This window comes from Rana temporaria, chromosome 5 (genome assembly GCF_905171775.1).
Source record: "Rana temporaria chromosome 5, aRanTem1.1, whole genome shotgun sequence".
Classification (NCBI taxonomy): Eukaryota; Metazoa; Chordata; class Amphibia; order Anura; family Ranidae; genus Rana; species Rana temporaria.
Genome location: NC_053493.1, coordinates 377726231 through 377739178, shown reverse-complemented (window position 1 = coordinate 377739178; position 12948 = coordinate 377726231). Strand labels below are relative to the sequence as shown.

General features: G+C 45.9%; 1 protein-coding gene across 1 annotated transcript in view; it reads right to left on the bottom strand.

Moving 5' to 3' along the window:
* Positions 1 to 12948, bottom strand: part of LOC120941316 (fibrocystin-L-like) — a 292358-nt gene that overhangs the window by 32333 nt on the left and 247077 nt on the right. Inside the window, exons 64-68 of the mRNA XM_040354641.1 lie at positions 10739 to 10887; positions 10527 to 10649; positions 8174 to 8285; positions 5041 to 5157; positions 2278 to 2443 (exon numbers count right to left, since the gene is read on the bottom strand). Coding sequence (XP_040210575.1) covers positions 2278 to 2443; positions 5041 to 5157; positions 8174 to 8285; positions 10527 to 10649; positions 10739 to 10887 — 667 coding nt within the window. The remainder of the gene's footprint in view (positions 1 to 2277; positions 2444 to 5040; positions 5158 to 8173; positions 8286 to 10526; positions 10650 to 10738; positions 10888 to 12948) is intronic.

The window sequence follows — 12948 nt, the reverse complement described above, 5'->3', positions numbered from 1 at the left end:
ACAGTGAGATCTGCCTGCCATAATTTATTGACAGTTACATTAAGAATAATAATTAGTTCTTTAGAAAAAGAAAATTAAAAATAAAACCATTTTTTGCAAGTCAATCTATAATAAACAGCAAAGCTGCACACAAATCTTATTAAAACAGCGCAACAAAGGTTTTATATTTAATATAAATGTATAATATACATGTATATGTAGCAAGGTGTCACTTTTGAACTTAGCCTATAGACTTCAGTTGTGCCTAATAGAAATTCAACTCCCTCTGGTGTCCGTTTATGTTATATTGCTGCAATTTGTTTGGTTCAGCTATGATGGGAACAATGCATAATGGACATTGTAGTACAGAGAGACAGAGACTCCATTATTGCAGGTGGGAAATAGACTACAATGCCCACAGTGCTACTGTGCCACCAAGGTGTATTGTACGACACATAGCCTGCTGGGAGAGATTATTTAAGGCTAGGCGAGGCCTTGTTCCAGTCTCTTGGGACGCCACCTCTCAACAGGCAAGAGGCCTTCAGTGAGTGTGCTAGGCCCGAGAAGCCTGGGGCTAAAGTTGCGGAGACCGGATCGCCTGATTGAGGGATCCTTGCCACAGCTTTGTTGATTGGACCAGGGAGAGGAACAGACCTCCACTCCACAGCATCCGGAGTCAACTATCCACCGGCACCTTGTGAGCGCCTGCGCGAAAGGACCAGGGACCATGAGCTAAGGAGAGGCTGAGAACCAAGAGGGTTCAGACGGAGCATACCGGCGAGGCCTCATCTGGTGAGAGGGAGCCTGCCAACCAACATAACTAACTGTGTTGCAGGAAGGTGACTTCATAGTTTCACTTACACTTTCTGGAAGTTGTCATGCCACAAGTAGGGACACATTGCACCCGGGAGTGACATAGCGCTTTGGAAGGAGCAGTGTCTCTTTTGCCATTACATATTTTAAGTGTTTGTTCCTTTCTTCATATACCTTGTTGGATTACAAATACCCAAGTGCACCAACAAAAGCTAGCAGAAGATTACTTTAAACTTGAAGGAACAATCATTTATTCAGTTTGTTACTTAAGTTGACGCAACAAGACACTTGTCAGCTCCTGGCGCCACCATCCTTACTGAGGGAAACAGGCAGTGGAGCCTTGCAGGTTCACTGCCTGTTTCCTACTGCGCATGCGCGAGTTTTGCTGCGCTTTTGTGAATGGGTGGCTGCTTTCTGGGATACACACAGTTCCCAGAAGGCAGCGCGCCTCATTCCCCAGAAGAAACAGCAAGGAGGACGAGGAAGAACACCTGCCGCGGACTAGGACGAGGCAGATTAGAAACATCCGCATAGCAACCGGCATTTCTGGTAAGTAAAAAATTTGTGCTGAAGGAGAAAAAACTAAAGGGGGAGAGGATTTATGTTTAGAGGGGAAACTTGAGGGGTAGGGGATTTGTGCTAGGAGGGGACATTTGGGGAAGGAGAAGATTTGAGCAATTTCAGAGGGGGAAGTTGTACTGGAAGAGGGGGGATTTTTGTTTGGGGAGAGTTTTGGCTTGCAAATTTAATTTATGATTAGGTAGTAAGTGTTTAGATTAGTGTTCAATTCTTTTTGGAGGGGAGGGAGGGGATTTTTTTCTGACACATAATGCCCATACATTTTGAGGGGGGAGGAATGCCATTTGGCATCTTCACCCTGGGCACCAGATGACCTTCTCCCATCACTGACTGAAGTTGCTAATTTATTTGCGGTGTTTTGTGAAGTACAGTATCGAAGGTTATAAGTTGAGTTGAGTTGAGAAGTATCTTGATATAGAAGGGTCCCGAAGGGTTATGACGGCATATACAGTTTCTGGGAAAACACTGTCTGATAAGCATGAGCACGGTCGACATGGTCAACTGGTATCAAATTCCATTATCCACCATCCAAACTAATATTTGTCAATTTTCAGGAGAATTCAGGCTGTCTTGGATGCCAAAGGCGGTCCAACGCCATATTAGGTAATGATTTCATTATTTTACCGGGTGTTTCCATATTTTTGTCCAACCTGTATATTTATTATTTAGGTAGGCAAATAAGGGATATTTTAACGTTGCTGACACTGATAAATTTGGCTCTGGCACCTAGGCATCGATGATCCCTGGTCACAAATAAGTTAAAGGTTAAACAAAGCAGGTGTTTTATCTCCCCAATACTTATCAAACACTGCAATATCCATTTTTAGGTGGACTGACCCTTTAAGAGAATAGTGGAGCTGAATCATTATTATCAACGGATGAAATTGCTAAGTAGCAGTAACTTACTTCACATCTGGTCGGTGGATGAAGACTTTCTGGTCCTCCGTACTGTCCACTAGCACCAGTCTGGAGACCTCTATGGGGTGCTGCAAGTCTTCATTTTCAGGGTTGGTCATGAACATCACATTGGCCTCTCCAGAGCACACATTTTTATAACTCACAAATATTGTATCTAAAAATGAAACAACGCTCCTAATAAATGTTTGGCAGTAAAATACATAAAATACAAAAGACATATATACTGTATAAAGTACATGGCAGGAAATAGTCTAAAGAAAACTAAAAACAGCTCCAGATAAGTAACAGCATAATAAAGTTAATTATAGTTACCATATATACTCGAGTAAAAGCCGACAGGAATATAAGCCGAGGCACCTAATTGTACCACAAAAAAATGGGAAAACGTATTGACTCGATTACAATGCCGCGTACACACGTTAATTTTTCGGGTTGTAAAAAACTATGTTTTTTTAAAAATGACACTTAAAACGATCGTGTGTGGGGTTCAGAGCATTTTTCGGGTTCTGAAAAACTACAATTTTTTTTTTTAAACAATGTCGTTTTTCGGGTTGTGAAAAACCCGCGCATGCTCAGAAGCAAGTTATAAAAAGGGGGCGCTCGTTCTGGTAAAACTACTGTTCGTAATGGAGTAAGCACATTCATCATGCTGTAACAGACAGAAAATCGCGAATCGTCTTTTACTAACACAAAATCAGCAAAAGCAGCCCAAAGGCGAATAGAACTTCCCCTTTATAGTGCCGTCGTACGTGTTGTACGTCACCACGCTTTGCTAGAGCATTTTTTTTAAGCGATGGTGTGTAGGCAAGGCCGTTTTAATGATGAAGTTGAAAAAAACGTTGTTTTTTCGAGAGCCTGAAAAACTTCGTTTTTTACAACCCGAAAAATGATCATGTGTACGCGGCATAAGCCTAGGGTGTCCATCTGCATGCCTCACTGTGCCTCACTTCGCCTCACTGTGTCCATGTGCATGCCTCACTGTGCCCATGCCTCACTACGCCCATGCCTCACTATGCCCATGACAAGACTGACGTTTTAACATGGGAGTCTATGAAAGGGGTGCCTGGGTTCGAAAAATCGGTGCTCCCCAGCCGTAGGTCATCCAGACAACAAACGTTGCACACTTGTAGAGGATTAGTTGGGCTACATGTGTGCCAGGGGACCTACGACTGGCCGGTACCAGGTCCCCAAAGTCACCAGAGAAATGACCGTTTAACATGGGAGTCTATGGAAGGGGTGCCCGGGTTTGAAAAATTGGTGCTCCCCAGCCGTAGGTCATCCAGACAACCAACTTTGCACACTTGTAGAGGAGAAATGTGGCTACATGTGTGCCAGGGGACCTACGACCGGCCGGTACTGGGTCACCGGAGAAATGACAGTTTAACATGGGAGTCTATGGAAGGGGGGCCCGGGTTTGAAAAATCAGTGCTCCCTGGCCATAGGTCCCCCGAACAAAAAAACTTTGCACACTTGTTGAGTAAGAGTGGGGCTACATGTGTGGCAAGTTTGGGGTCCAGGGGATCTACGTCCGTCCAGTACAGGGTCCCCAAATTCCGGGAGATTAGGCACAAAAAAGGTGACTCGAGTATAAGTCGAGGGGGGGCATTTTCAGCACAAAAAAATTTACTGAAAAGCTTGGCTTTTACTCGAGTATATACGATATACTGTATAAAGTACATGGCAGGAAAAAGTCAAAAGAACACTAAAAACAGCTCCAAGCAAGTAACAGCATAATAAAGTTATTTCAATTATTCATTAATTATAGTTATTAATAATTATTATTATATATTATTCATAAATAGACCTTGTGATGGGGGAAATAACCCTGAAATGCTGCAGATATAGTTTTGGCCATCCTTTCATGGCCTAATGCCACTAGACTCCCCTTCCCCACATTCCTAGCGGTCAATCACTATGATGGACAGCCTCACTGGCCAATGGGAATATACAGGAGTAAGGGGTGGGAAAGTATTACCACTGTCAGTAATAGTGGAAACTAGTCAGAATAGCCCAACATTCAGCTATTATTGGAGGGTCTGGGTGGGGGTGGGGGGTGGCTGTTGTAGGTATACCTACAGTCAGGGCAGCTGTTAGAAATCGCATGGCCCCAAACAGCCTACTAGACAGGGCCCCCCCATGGAAAGTGACTGACAACATAGATTTATCAGTGCCTTTCTCTGCAACCTCCACTGCACAGGTAAATTAAAAAGAAGCATTCTGAGGCTTCCTACTCATTCACAAACTGAAACTCAGTAAATACAGTTTACTATGCTTCCGCGATGAATGGACACATAAGTGAATGGTACCGATCACTCAATGTGTTCATCCAGGAAAGGAAGGGGCCAAAAAATATATTTACCTTCCCCCGCTCTCCATCCTGAAACATCCATCTGTGTGCCTGCAGCAGCTGCCGGCGGGAGAGGAGAGAAGGGAAGCCAGCAGCGTTGTGAGGGAAAGGGGCACACAGGGGAGCCTGGACAGCAGATGGAAGCGGCGCATGTACTAGAACCAACCAATCATCCTACAGCCAGAGGCAGTGAGAGGAGGAGAAGCTGACAGCGCTGCGGGGGAGGGGGGGGGCAGAAGTGGATCGGTGTCTGCAACAAGACAGTACAGCTGGCCCTCCTAAAATGGGCCCAGACCCCCATTTTAAACTGATGGGGCCTACGCCCAGTACAGGAGAGCTGACTGCCTTAGCAGCCCTGCCTACAGTAGTATTGGTTTTTAGCATAAGGTCCTGTGTATGATTACCTTCCACAGTCATTAGTCCACTGATTGCATTGTAGTTCGATAATCCTGCCATCGGCTTTCCTGGGGCCGAGTTATGACCAGAGGCAAAGGTTGGCCAGCAGATGCCACTTCTGCCTCCTGTTGGAGAAAATACAATACAGATCACACCTTGTATATATAAACTTACACAATAAAGGAAGATTTCTGAGAAAAGTGCAAATACCTAAATTAATTTGTACTATGCCATGTAGCAACTTGTTTTTTTTTTTACATGAGCAGCTCTAAAGTGGATGTAAACCCCAAAATTCCCCAGCAGTTTGTATATGGCAGTGTGAACTGCCCTGCGAGTCGGGTGCGATGTGGGAACCCGCAGTGGATTTGCAGGGTTCCCGAATCGCACCAATCCTGGGAGAGCTGGAGGGGAGAGATAGGAGATGTGAATTGTGAACCTTTTACACAGGCTGTGCATGTCTGCAAGCTAGTGCACAAGATATGTAAATAACCTGTCACTCGAAGCAAGGGGACGGAAAGGACTTTGGTTTTTCTCTGCAAGTCTTTTTATTTTCACTGAACAATAAAAAGAGGATTGCTCAGAGATGGGTTAACTCTGTGTGGCAAGACTGGGCACAGATGATAGGAAATCTTATTCTCTACATTGTGACATCCACTTTACATCCACTTTAAGTATAGATATGACCCGTAGTATCAACTGCTGGTAAAATATTATGTTTACACAATTTTTTCTCTTGCAATTGCTCTGGATGTAATCCATGATTGCTGATTGGTCATACTTTACTTTCTGTCAATAATTGTCCACATAATGGACATAGGAGAAAACATGTTGTGCTCCCCAAGTATAAGCAAAGGGAGAAAACATGTTTACAACATCTAATGATCCCAGAAAATCTAAGTTATACTAACAATGGTTCTAGAAAGCTAAACATTTTGTACCTTAATGCATCCCCTATATCAGGGGTCTCCAAACTGCGGCCCGGGGGCCAGATTTGGCCCTTTGCTTGCCTTTATGCGGCCCTTGGGCCACTTTTCCTACCACTGATACAAGACACTATTTCTCCCACTGACGCCAACGGTGGGGCACTATTTCTCCCACTGAGGCCAAGGGTGGGGCACTATTTCTCCCACTGATGCCAACAGTGGGGCACTATTTCTCCCACTGACGCCAACGGTGGGGCACTATTTTTCCCACTGATGCCAACGGTGGGGTACTATTTTTTCCCACTGACGCCAACGGTGGGGCACTATTTCTCCCACTGACGCCAACAGTGGGGCACTATTTCTCCCACTGACGCCAACGGTGGGGCACTATTTCTCCCACTGACGCCAACAGTGGGGCACTATTTATCCCACTGATGCCAATGGTGGGGCACTATTTCTCCTACTGACACTAACGGTAGGGCACTATTTCTCCCACTGATGCCAACAGTGGGGCACTATTTTTCCCACTGATGCCAACGGTGGGGCACTATTTTTCCCACTGATGCCAACGGTGGGGCACTATTTCTCCCACTGATGCCAACAGTGGGGCACTATTTCTCCCACTGACGCCAACGGTGGGGCACTATTTCTCCCACTGACGCCAACAGTGGGGCACTATTTATCCCACTGATGCCAATGGTGGGGCACTATTTCTCCTACTGACACTAACGGTAGGGCACTATTTCTCCCACTGATGCCAACGGTGGGGCACTATTTCTCCCACTGATGCCAACGGTGGGGCACTATTTCTCCCACTGATGCCAACGGTAGGGCACTATATCTCCCACTGATGCCAATGATGCACACTGCGGCCCTCCTAAAGTCTTTGTTTAGAAAGTTTGGAGACCCCTGCCCTATATTAAGGTAAAAATGTCCCAGTAATTGTATCATCCCTCACTTGGTCCAGTACCACTCCAGACCCACTTATTTAAAATATAACTAAAGGCAAACATATTTTTTTGTTTTGGACCCTGTGAAGAGATATTAGAACACATGTCAGGTTGTTATTGCTATCTGTGCTCCTTTTAGTGAGATACACACTCCTTATTTGTCCCGTTAACATCAAAAGTGAGGGTAAAAAAAAAACACAAATTTTGGGTTGTCCCCAGAAAAGTATTAGAGGGGATATCTTCCAATACGGACATTAGGCTCTGACAGCCATGGTGACAACCCAAAATTCCCTCAGTTTGGTGGGATTTCCTTTCACTTCCTGTTTTGGCTGTGGTACAGGAAGTGAAGGAAATTCTCCCCAATGGGATACAGATGGCAAAAAAGAAACTGACACAGGTTATTACTCTTCCTTACTCTATCCAAAGGGAAAAAACTATTGGGCCAGATTCACGTAGATCGCCGCATCTCTGCGGCGGCGTAACGTATCTCATTTACGTTACGCCGCCGCAAGTTTTACGGGCAAGTGTTTGATTCACAAAGCACTTGCCTGTAAAAGTTGCGGCGGCGTAGCGTAAATCCTCTGGCGCAAGCCCGCCTAATTCAAATGATCCGGGTAGGGGGTGTGGATCATTAGGTGCGTTCCCGCGCCGATCGTACTGCGCATGCGCCATCCCTAAAATTTCCCGACGTGCATTGCGCTAAATGACGTCGCAAGGACGTCATTGGTTTCGACGTTAACGTAAATGGCATCCAGCGCCATTCACGGACGACTTACGCAAACAACGTTAAATTTTCAAATTTCGATGCGGGAACGACTGCCATACTTAACATTGGCTACGCCACCTAGGGGGCAGCGTTATCTTTACGCCGCGTATGTCTTATGGAAACGGCGTAAATTTACTGCGACGGGCAAGTGTACGTTCGTGAATCGGCGTAATGACTCATTTGCATATTCTACGCCGACCGCAATGGAAGCGCCACCTAGCGGATTGCCTGGAATTGCAGCCTAAGATCCGACGGTGTAAGTCACTTACTCCTGTCGGATCTTAGGGAGATCTATGCGTAACCTGATTCTATGAATCAGGCGCATAGATACGACCGTCGGAACTCAGAGATACGACGGCGTATCAGGAGATACGCCGTCGTATCTCTTTCTGAATCCGGCCCATTGTCTTTAGTTCTACTTTAACATGCACCAGGAGATTTTGTTCATCTGAAGACCCAACCTTTTTCATTATTTCTATATCACTGTTAATGTAGAGCTTACCTGTCGGAGGTCTGCGACTGCGATGTTGGCCAGAAAGTTTGATGTTGGGGTCACTATCTGTGAGAATATCAGTGCAATCAAAGTTGGGACTGCTTCCAACAAGCAGCGAATTCTGTAAAATAGACAGAAGAGCTTATTATAAAATGGAATTAAGGAGCAACTAAACACAACTAGGCAGAGGCGGCTCTTTAATTAGGCAAATTAGGAGGTCGCCTAAGGCCTCGCACTCACAGGGGCCTCATGGCCGCCTAACTCACCCCAGTTTTGAGGGACAGGGGACCTTGATGCTGCTGTGCTCGGGCAGCGTTAAGAGCCCTGACTCAGGAGAGGGGCCGCCAGTGCTCTTAACAACCAGGGAATATCGGTGACACCACCCCTTGTGACGTCTATGACCCAGCATGCCCTCAGTCAATGACGTCACAAGGGGGCGGGTTCACCAGGTGAAGTCACTCCACCCCTTAGTTATTAAAAAGCAGGATCTGGGGGCCGCCTTGTTAAAGGGGGCTTCCAGATTCCGAAAAGCCCCCTGCCCGCAGACCCCCACAAACACTGGCCAGGGTTGTGCAGAAGAGACTCTTGTTCTTGAATTATTTTTCCCATCATGGGTGTGGGGCCCCATGTCAAGTTTTGCCAAAGGCCTCACAAAGCCTAGAGCCGCCTCTGCAACTAGGTGGCTTAAAGGGGAGTTCCAGCCTTTTTTTTTATGTTTATTAAAAGTCAGCAGCTACACAAAGTGTAGCTGCTGGCTTTTAATAAACATACACTTACCCGTCATGGATATGCAATAAAGTCTGGAAGCTTACCTGATCTCCATGTGTTCATTAGAGGCCTGACCCTCCTTCTGACTGTCTTTTATCACCTTCCTCCCTGTATTGCTCCACCTTAGGCCATCCCAGGAAGCCTATATTAACCACTGCACTGCTAGTCTGCTTTGCTGTTCAACTGTGTTGTTAGCTTTAGTTCCTGTCTGCAGTGTGCTACGATTATCTTCCTGTGTACCGTTTTTGGCTCGTCCATGACTTCTCCTGTTTGCCTGTGATCCTGACCTTTTGCCTGTCCCTCGGTTACCCTTGTCTGCCTGTTGCCCTGACCTCGGCTTACCCATCACTACCGCTTGTCCTGCTTGCTGCTTCCCCTCTCTCCCTGCGGAGCGTGACCTAGGGGATCCCAGGGGTCGCAACCTGGATCCAGCTGCGGCGAAGGCCATCCTCACCACTAGAGGCTCTGATGAACACAAAGCTGGGTCTTAGACTCCGCACCCTGGAGCGATCTTGGGTTCACGCTTCCTCTCTAATCACAGCAGTCGGCCATAGGGTTCACTACTCTGTGGTGCATCCCTGACCCCAACGGGGTGCACTTATCACCTGGCCACAGTTGACCTGACATTACCCATACCTCCCAACCCGCCCGGATTCTGCGAGAACTTCACGCACAGACTGCATCCTCCCGCACTCCCGTGAAGTGGTTAACTTTCCCGCACAGGAAGGAGAAGAAAACGTTCTGAGGGGGGACATGCGAGGAGAACTGACAGGCTGTGCAGTGGTGAGTGGCAAGAAATTCACATCCATCCACGGCAACCCGGGGATAGTTTTATTGCATGATTATTAATATTTTTTTTTTTACTACTAATGGTGGTGATCAGCGATTTTTTTCATGACTGCGACATTATGGCGGACACATCGGACAATTTTGACACATTTTTGGGACCATTGTCCGTTTCACAGCAAAAAGTGCTATAAAAAATGCATTGTTTACTGTGAAAATGACAATTGCAGTTTGGGAGTTAACCACTAGGGGGCGCTGAAGGGGTTAAGTGTGACCTCATATGTGTTTCTAACTGTAGGGGGCGGGGCTGGACTTGTGATGATCAATGACAGTGCCACTGTAAAGAACGGGGAAGGTGTGTTTACACACACCTCTCCCCGTTCTTCAGCTCCTGTGACCGATCGCGGGACTCCGGCGGCGATCGGGTCCGCGGGTTCCCCGGCCACGGAGCTTCAGACCGGGTCACAGGCGCGCGACCCCCGGCTGGGCACTTAAAGTGGACATACAGGTACGTGCTTGTGCCCAGCCGCGCCATTCTGCCGACGTATATCGGCGTTAGGCGGTCCTTAAGTGGTTAAAGTCAATTGTTTCCCTATAAATCACAAAAAAAACACATTTATTTCACCTTACCCAATGACTATTGCATTTTGCCAACATGGAATCTCCCCAAAAATCTTCCAATTTTTTTACTTTTAAATTTTGAAGATATAAAAAACTTTGAATTTCTTTCATCCCCATTAGACATGCATCTATTTTAATAACACATAAATCAATGTAAATTCCAGTATCTGATGACTGACTTTCATACCGTGATCTGAACAGTCTTATTGGAGATTACGTGAGAAACTGAAGGAGGAGTGTAGACTATAGAAAGTATACCCATTCCATTGTCTGCCAGGATCACATCAGAGATCTGCAATGAGGAGACGGTCTACAAAACACAACACAGACATAACAAGTTTAGACCATGTTTCACAATAACATACAACACACCTACATGTCTGTTTGTCTATAAGTTACCTGAGTGTAGATTCCATAATCCCAGCATTTCCATATCAAAAACCCTCTCACACGTGAACACACTGGAAGGCCATCTGCATTCATGTAGATGCCATATAACCCACCATAAGCTTCATTATTGTACCATGCTGGACTAGGATTAGAGAAACCTGTAACAGAAAAACAGTCAACTGTTAAAACTCTAAAATACAAGAAAAATACATATGTGATAAAAAGGCACCAGCCCAAATAAAATGTAATTGACTGCAGCTGCCTCTTTAACCACTTCCATACCGGGCACTTACGCACCTTCCCGCCCAAGACAATTTTCAGCTTTCAGCACTGTCGCACTTTGAATGGCAATTGCGCGGCCATGCTACACTGTACCCAAACAAAATTGGCGTCCTTTTTTCCCCACAAATAGAGCTTTCTTTTGGTGGTATTTGATCACCTCTGCAATTTTTTTTTTGCGCAACAACTAAAAAAAGACTGAAAATTTGGAAAAAAAAAATACGTTTTTATTTTTTTCTGTTAATTTTTTTGTAAATAAGTAAGTTTTCTCTTTCAATTACGAGCACTGATATGGCGGCACTGATGGGAACCGATGAGATGGTACTGATGGACATCGATGAGGTAGTACTGAAGGGCACAGATGAGGTGGCACTGATTGGCGGTGCTTGTATGCAAAATATGCAATAATCATGTAATGTCCATAAATATAAAAGTTGCATGCAATCACATCTTAATGGTGCGTGAGGGGCCCCAGCACAAACAGCTCTTAGTCAGGAGCTGAGGCTCTGCTGCTGTCATCACTTCCGGGCTCATAGCACACCGGCTCTGTGGCCACAAGCGGTGAGCTGATATTGTTCCCTGACAGGAAGAAGTTCTGGACGGCCGCACTCCAAAAAAGTTTTTGCCTTTTATTTAAAAAATGAAATAAAAAATGCATGCCACAGCAGAACGGACAGAAGAGCTGACGCATTTCACACTAACAAACAGTGCTTAGTCACTTTTTTGGAGTGCGGCTGTTCAGAACTTCTTCCTGTTTTATTGCTACATGCATTGCCAGCACCTGTGGCTTCTAAACTGGAGGAGATGTTTTCACCTTTGTTTGACCTACCTAGAGCGGTGATATCCCCGTCCCTAAGAGCTGTTTGTGTTGGTGGCCTTCAGGCACCATAAAATGTGAGTGCAGATAAATTATTTATGTGACTCCATTTTAATAAATTTACAAATAATCTACATTATAAAAGTATTATCTTTTGGGCTTGTGGCTTTTGTGGTTGATGAAAGAGAACCTGTATTGAAGCTCATGGTGATACTGGATCCATCCCATTTCCATCTCTGGTTCTTTTTTTAAGGCTGGGCAGGTCTTCAATGGCTGCAAATACCTGGCGAGTGAGTAATTTTACCACACATGGTAAACACTGTGGCCCAAATTCAGTAAGCAATTGCGCCTGCGTAACCATAGGTTGCGCAGCGCAATTGCTTACTTGCTTCAGCGTTACGAATGCTCCTGATTCAGGAACATCGTAACGCCGACTGCAGCCTAAAATCTGCGTGGCATAAGGCTCTTATGCCACGCAGATTTTAGGCTGCATTCTTGCGTTAACCGCTAGGGGGCGCTCCCATTGTGATCAGCGTATAGTATGCAAATTGCATACTAACACCGATTCACAAAGTTGCGCGGGCCCTGCGTACGCAAGGTACAGAGTTTCCGTACGGCGTCTTTAGCGTAAGGCTGCCCCTTCTAATAGTAGGGGCAGCCAATGCTAAAGTATACCCGCCCTTCCTGCGTCGCGACGTTCAAATTTTACGTCGTTTGCGTAAGTGATTCGTGAATGGCGCTGGACGCCATTCACGTTCACTTTGAAGCAAATGACGTCCTTGCGACGTCATTTGCCGCAATGCACGTCGTGAAAGTTTCCCGACGGAGCATGCGCTCTACGCTCGGCGCGGGAGCGCGCCTAATTTAAATGATTCCCGCCCCCGGCGGGATCATTTATATTGCGTGCGCTTACGCCGGGCAATTTTGCCAGCGCGCCCTCGCAATTTACGGAGCTACTGCTCCGTGAATCGAGGGCAGCGGCGCAAATTTGCGGGGGCGCAGGGCAAAATCGTTGCCCTGTGCCTCAGCAAAAAAAGAGCAAATCTCTTTGAATCTGGGCCTTTATTTTTTGGATTAATGTCGCGTACACACGACCGTTTTTAAAGCGGAAGTTCACCCTAAA